The 8,042-nt window shown below is 45.3% G+C and overlaps 1 protein-coding gene across 1 annotated transcript; it reads left to right on the forward strand.

Annotated features, from left to right (window-relative positions):
• Positions 1 to 4,623: 4,623 nt before the first annotated feature.
• On the forward strand, positions 4,624 to 6,181 carry ONS95_008628 (uncharacterized protein; the record flags this gene model as incomplete). The annotated part of the gene is made up of 2 exons (XM_058502166.1): positions 4,624 to 6,084; positions 6,140 to 6,181. The coding sequence occupies 2 exons, from the start codon at positions 4,624 to 4,626 to the stop codon at positions 6,179 to 6,181; spliced, it is 1,503 nt and encodes a 500-aa protein (XP_058361093.1).
• Positions 6,182 to 8,042: the final 1,861 nt, after the last annotated feature.

Raw genomic sequence — 8,042 nt, forward strand, 5'->3', positions numbered from 1 at the left:
TATAATAGGTATAATCGACCCTAAGTATGACCCTAAGTATAACCCTAAGTATAACCCTAAGTATGACCCTAAGTATAACCCTAAGTGTGACCCTAAGTCTGACCCTAAGTCTGAATATTATATTATATATAATATAAAGGGCTACGCCCTGCACGGCTTCGCCGTAAATTTGACGGTATCTTATATATATAACGGCTTCGCCGTAAATTTGACGGTATAATAGGTAAAATCGACCCTAAGTATGACCCTAAGTATGACCCTAAGCCTGACCCTAAGTATTATATATAATATATAATATATAATAAACAAGGCTACGCCTTGCACGGCTTCGCCGTAAATTTGACGGTATCTTATATATATAACGGCTTCGCGGTAAGTTTGTAACGATAGTTAGGGTGATAGTTAGGGTGATAGTTAGGGTGATAGTTAGGGTGATAGTTAGGGTGATAGTTAGGGTGATAGTTAGGGTGATAGTTAGGGTGATAGTTAGGGTGATAGTTAGGGTGATTAGTTAGGGTTAGGGTTAGGGTTAGGGTTAGGGTGAGGGTTAGGGTTAGGGTTAGGGTTAGGGTTAGGGTTAGGGTTAGGGTTAGGGTTAGGGTTAGGGTTAGGGTTAGGTTCCCTAACCCTAACCCTAACCCTAACCCTAACCCTAACCCTAACCCTAACCCTAACCCTAACCCTAACCCTAACCCTAACCCTAACCCTAACCCTAACCCTAACCCTAACCCTAACCCTAACCCTAACCCTAACCCTAACCCTAACTATCACCCTAACTATCACCCTAACTATCACCCTAACTATCACCCTAACTATCACCCTAACTATCACCCTAACTATCACCCTAACTATCACCCTAACTATCACCCTAACTATCACCCTAACTATCACCCTAACTATCGTTACAAACTTACCGCGAAGCCGTTATATATATAAGATACCGTCAAATTTACGGCGAAGCCGTGCAAGGCGTAGCCTTGTTTATTATATATTATATATTATATATAATACTTAGGGTCAGGCTTAGGGTCATACTTAGGGTCATACTTAGGGTCACACTTAGGGTCATACTTAGGGTTACACTTAGGGTTAATTTCACTTATTATACCGTCAAATTTACGGCGAAGCCGTGCAGGGCGTAGCCCTTTATATTATATATAATATAATATTCAGACTTAGGGTCACACTTAGGGTTACACTTAGGGTCATACTTAGGGTCAGACTTAGGGTCACACTTAGGGTCACACTTAGGGTCATACTTAGGGTAATACTTAGGGTTAATTTCACTTATTATACCGTCAAATTTACGGCGAAGCCGTTATATATATAAGATACCGTTAAATTTACGGCGAAGCCGTGCAGGGCGTAGCCCTTTGTATTATATATAATATAATATTCAGACTTAGGGTCAGACTTAGGGTCACACTTAGGGTCAGACTTAGGGTCACACTTAGGGTCACACTTAGGGTCATACTTAGGGTTAATTTCACTTATTATACCGTCAAATTTACGGCGAAGCCGTGCAAGGCGTAGCCTTGTTTATTATATATTATATATTATATATAATGCTTAGGGTCAGGCTTAGGGTCATACTTAGGGTCATACTTAGAGTCGATTTTACCTATTATACCGTCAAATTTACGGCGAAGCCGTTATATATATAAGATACCGTCAAATTTACGGCGAAGCCGTGCAGGGCGTAGCCCTTTGTATTATATATAATATAATATTCAGACTTAGGGTCACACTTAGGGTTACACTTAGGGTCATACTTAGGGTCATACTTAGGGTCAGACTTAGGGTCATACTTAGGGTCGATTATACCTATTATACCGTCAAATTTACGGCGAAGCCGTGCAGGGCGTAGCCCTTTATATTATATATAATATAATATTCAGACTTAGGGTCACACTTAGGGTTACACTTAGGGTCATACTTAGGGTCAGACTTAGGGTCACACTTAGGGTCACACTTAGGGTCATACTTAGGGTAATACTTAGGGTTAATTTCACTTATTATACCGTCAAATTTACGGCGAAGCCGTTATATATATAAGATACCGTTAAATTTACGGCGAAGCCGTGCAGGGCGTAGCCCTTTGTATTATATATAATATAATATTCAGACTTAGGGTCAGACTTAGGGTCACACTTAGGGTCAGACTTAGGGTCACACTTAGGGTCACACTTAGGGTCATACTTAGGGTTAATTTCACTTATTATACCGTCAAATTTACGGCGAAGCCGTGCAAGGCGTAGCCTTGTTTATTATATATTATATATTATATATAATGCTTAGGGTCAGGCTTAGGGTCATACTTAGGGTCATACTTAGGGTCGATTTTACCTATTATACCGTCAAATTTACGGCGAAGCCGTTATATATATAAGATACCGTCAAATTTACGGCGAAGCCGTGCAGGGCGTAGCCCTTTGTATTATATATAATATAATATTCAGACTTAGGGTCACACTTAGGGTTACACTTAGGGTTACACTTAGGGTCATACTTAGGGTCATACTTAGGGTCAGACTTAGGGTCATACTTAGGGTCGATTATACCTATTATACCGTCAAATTTACGGCGAAGCCGTGCAGGGCGTAGCCCTTTGTATTATATATAATATAATATTCAGACTTAGGGTCAGACTTAGGGTCAGACTTAGGGTCACACTTAGGGTCAGACTTAGGGTCACACTTAGGGTCACACTTAGGGTCATACTTAGGGTAATACTTAGGGTTAATTTCACTTATTATACCGTCAAATTTACGGCGAAGCCGTTATATATATAAGATACCGTTAAATTTACGGCGAAGCCGTGCAGGGCGTAGCCCTTTGTATTATATATAATATAATATTCAGACTTAGGGTCAGACTTAGGGTCACACTTAGGGTCAGACTTAGGGTCACACTTAGGGTCACACTTAGGGTCATACTTAGGGTTAATTTCACTTATTATACCGTCAAATTTACGGCGAAGCCGTGCAAGGCGTAGCCTTGTTTATTATATATTATATATTATATATAATGCTTAGGGTCAGGCTTAGGGTCATACTTAGGGTCATACTTAGGGTCGATTTTACCTATTATACCGTCAAATTTACGGCGAAGCCGTTATATATATAAGATACCGTCAAATTTACGGCGAAGCCGTGCAGGGCGTAGCCCTTTGTATTATATATAATATAATATTCAGACTTAGGGTCACACTTAGGGTTACACTTAGGGTCATACTTAGGGTCATACTTAGGGTCAGACTTAGGGTCATACTTAGGGTCGATTATACCTATTATACCGTCAAATTTACGGCGAAGCCGTGCAGGGCGTAGCCCTTTGTATTATATATAATATAATATTCAGACTTAGGGTCAGACTTAGGGTCAGACTTAGGGTCACACTTAGGGTCACACTTAGGGTCACACTTAGGGTCACACTTAGGGTCACACTTAGGGTCAGACTTAGGGTTAAGGATAAGGTTAATTAGATACATAGTATCTAATAGATACTATGTAATTTACTAGCGCAGCGGATATTACAGTAGTAATATTAACCTTACTTAGGGTGAAGGATAAGGTGAAGGATAGGGTGAAGGATAGGGTGAAGGATAGGGTGAAGGATAGGGTGAAGGATAGGGTAGAGGATAGGGCTAGATATAAGGCTGAAAATCAAAGGATAATCGAAGAATCAAAGGTAAAAGAATAAAGATAAAGGTAAAGGTAAGAGATAAGGTGAAGGATAGGGTAGAGGATAGGGCTATACTTAAGGTGAATAAAATTTATTAGAGCCGAAGCTTTGAAATCAAAACTTGAACCTTATAACCGATGCTTTGAAATCAATAGATTAAACCTTATAACTAATACTTTGAAATCAATAGATTAAACCTTATAACTAATACTTTGAAATCAATAGATTAAACCTTATAACCGATGCTTTAAAATCAATAGATTAAACCTTATAACTAATACTTTGAAATCAATAGATTAAACCTTATAACTGATACTTTGAAATTAATATTTTAAGGGTTAGGGTCGGACTTCGGGTCGAGCTTAGGGCCGAGCTTAGGGTCGAGCTTAGGGTCAGACTTAGGGTTATATAGAAGGCTATTCCCTTTCGATTATTCACTCTTCATCACTCTCTTAACTATCATCACTCTCTTAACTATCATCACTCTCTCGACGATTATCACTCTCTCGACTATTATTACTCTCTTACCTTATCTTTCTAAACTATTACTCTCTTACCTTATTACTTTCTCACCTTATCCTTCTGAATTATCACTCTCTCAACTACTTTACTATTATCGACCCTATACTTACCTTATCCCTGCCCTAAGCCTTACCCTAGGCCTCTCCTATCTACCTTACCAGCGCCTACCTTACTAGCGCCTACCTCACCGTCGCCCTCTCCGATTTTTTACCGTTTATTCTTCACTTACCCCCCTATTTCAGCACCTAAGGATTAATTTCCACCGTCTAAAAATCGATTCTACCGGCTAGTTTTCGAGATATCATCACTTTTATAAGTTATCTCGCAATTCTACTGATAAATCACTAAGTTTTCATATTTCCCCTGATTTTTACCCCGCACTTTACCCCGCAATTACCCCTCTACCCCTCTTTTACTATGCTGTTCGAATGCCCCGCGTGTAAAAATGAATATATCGATATTCTCGATCATATTCGTAAAAAACACCCTACTGATTCCTTTACAGAGCTTCAATTACAGCCTATAGGCCTTGTTCCCTGCCCTACCTGTGCTACAGCGTGTAAAGGAGCCCACGGGATTAAGACTCATAGCGCTAAAATCCACGGAATCACCGGTAGCTCTAGGGTATCAACGCAGCACCGAATCCATACTACCCCCTCTGCCTCAGCACCCTTAGACGCTGAAATCGACGATTCTATAGGCACCCCCTACCCTGTAATCGATTTCCCTCAGCTACTAGCACCCTTTCGAGCCGCTACCCCTAAGGCCAGAGCCTCTCTAGGCCTTTCAGGCTCTGAATACCCTACAGCTCCAGGGGCTACAGGCCTGTATAAGTCGCCTCCAGCACCTACAAGCCGAAATCTCAGTACCCCTCCACCCCTACCAAGCCCCCCATTCGATATCTACCCAGGCTTTACAGGCTCTCCGTCCCCTGTAACTTCAGCACCAAATAGCCCTAAATCGCCTACCTACGCCCAAGTTACCGCCACCCCTCTAGGCTCTAAGCCTTCAGCACCTACAGGCTCCAAGCACCCTACGGCTTCAGGCTCTAAGACCCCTGTACCTTCAGTACCTACAGGCTCTAAGCACCCTACGGCTCCAGGCTCCAAGTACCCCGCACCTTCAGCACCTGCAGGCTCCAAGACCCCTGCACCTTCAGCACCTACAGGCTCTAAGCACCCTACGGCTCCAGGCTCCAAGTACCCCGCACCTTCAGCACCTGCAGGCTCCAAGCACCCTACGGCTCCAGGCTCCAAGTACCCCGCACCTTCAACACCTACAGGCTCTAAGCACCCTACGCCTTCAGGCTCCAAGTACCCCGCACCTTCAGCACCTACAGGCTCTAAGACCCCTGTACCGTCAGTACCTACAGGCTCCAAGTACCCTACGGCTCTAGGCCCCGACCTCCCTACAGGCACCCGAAGGATTCAGACCCCACGGGGTATTTGGTACTCGATTCCAGGGGAAGTAGACGCTATACTCCCAGCGTACGACGGCCCTACAGGCCCTGAACCAGACTCCCTCCCAGGCTCTCGACCCCCCACGCCTACAGGCTCTACGTCACCTACATACGCCCAAATCGTCGCTACAGGCTATATACCCCCGAAGCCGTCCACTAAACGCCCTGCAAGAACACCCTCCCCAGGGGCTCAACGCCCTACGACACGCCAAAAGATAGGCCCTACGCAGCCTATAGAGCCTATAATCAAAGACAGCTCGTCCGACGAAGATCTTTATAGTGCCTCTACAGCGCCATCGTCCCCTACCCCTAGCTTTGAAGACGCTATCTCAACGCCTATACCAACTACACCTACCGATAAGACGCCTACCACACCTAGCCTACCCTCTGATAGCCCCTACTTCCCTCGACTATCACGAGTAGGCTCCCCTATAAGCAACCGAAGCTACTCACCCCTAGAATCACCCCCTAAAGCTCCCCAAGCTTCAGCACCCTCTCACGCTAAAGAGCCTATAATAATAAGCTCTTCTCCCCCAACAACCCCTACAACACACCTACCCCTCACAAATCACCTACCCTCCAAAACTACCACAACTCACCTACCCTCTAAAAACACCACAACTCACCTACCCTGCGAAACCTCCACACCTAGCCTACCCTGTAACCCAACACTCCAGGGCCGTACTATAGGGCCTACAGCGTCTAAACGCCCTATATCAACACAAGGCACAGCATCTTCAGCGCCTAAACGCCCTAGAACGTCAACACTAAAACGCCCTACCGACCCCCTCACATCTGAGCTACCCTTTGGATTACAACAATCGATCCACTGCCCCCAGCCTCAGGCTACCTCAGCACCTACACCCCTACACCCACAGGCTTCCTCAGCGCCTACACCCCTAGACGAGAGCGCTAAAGACCACTTGAACGCTATAAGCTCAGCGCTAAGAAACCCCTATATGCAATCCCTCATGAGATATAGCACTATTAAGGTCCCTGAAACACGTCTCCACGCCAGGCAAGCAGCGCTATTTACAGAGGCCGCTAATCGAGCGGCTTTAGCGTTCTTACGGCAGCCTAGAGAGAAGCAATTACTGGACTTTTTACTGCTTCCCAGGGTTCTCGGCCTAGGATTACAGAAGGAAGAGCTCGCTAAAACGCTGAAAGCCTACCCTACGACTATACCGGATATCCCTGAAACTCAGGGACCTCCCCCTGAACCCCCTACCCCCTCAAACGACTCCCCCGCCAAAAGAGCGACTAAGCTTCTGGAAAAAGGCTATATAGGGCGTGCCTCTAGAGCCCTAATCGACCCTACGCCTCTAGCTCCTAGCACTCCAGAGACGCTAAATACGCTATACTCGAAGCACCCTATAGGGCATAATAACCCCTTCAGTAACGCTAACCCCTCCCCGGGGCAAAATATCACCCCTGAAACGATACGACAGGCTATTCGATCGATTAATAGAGAGAAAGCCCCTGGCCTCAGCGGCTGGACCCGCCCGCTACTTGATATAGCGCTAAATTCGGAAAACTCCCCTGTAACTATAGCGCTTACACACCTAGCGAATATGATTCGACAGGGTACAGCTCCAGGGGTCGACCTCCTATGTGCTTCCCGACTTATAGGCCTTCAGAAGCCTGACGGAGGTGTGCGACCGATCGCTATAGGGGACCTTATTTATAAGGTAGCCCTAAAAGCGATCCTTATCAGCTCCTTCAAGCCGTCTATGCTTCTACCCTGCCAATTAGGCGTTAGCACCCCAGGGGGTGTAGAGCCTATAATCTTCCTCCTTGACGACGCTATTACCGGCCCAAATACCCTAAAAACTCAGCAAATCGCCTCCTTAGACCTTATCAACGCTTATAACTGAATCGGACGAACCTCAATAGCGGCCGCAGTCGCTAAATACGCCCCTACCCTCTATCGGACCGCTAAATGGGCCTATAACCAGCCTTCAGTGCTAGTAATAAACGAAGGCCACACGCTAGCAAGCGCTGAAGGAGTACGCCAAGGAGACCCTATTGCCCCCCTCTTATTCTCTCTAGCGATCCGCCCCCTGCTAGAGCACCTCCAAAAGACCCTACCGAAGGCTACAATTATAGCTTATTTGGACGATATCTATATCCTTAGCCCTGAAACTACAGCACTACTCCCTGTAGTTATAGAAGCCTTCAGGGACTCTCCAGTAGCTCTTAACCGCCAAAAGAGCACCGAAAGCCCTATCTCCCAGTTATAAACCACTGGACTTAAGGCCTTAGGGACCTTTATAGGCCCTGTAGCACACCGCCGAACGTTCCTCCAGGGGAAAATCGACACTCTCGCTACAGCGCTATATACCCTACGAGACCTCCCTAAACAACACGCTACCCTACT

This window comes from Cadophora gregata, assembly GCF_030347475.1.
Source record: "Cadophora gregata isolate MNR1 chromosome Unknown scaffold_3, whole genome shotgun sequence".
Lineage (NCBI taxonomy): Eukaryota > Fungi > Ascomycota > Leotiomycetes > Helotiales > Ploettnerulaceae > Cadophora > Cadophora gregata.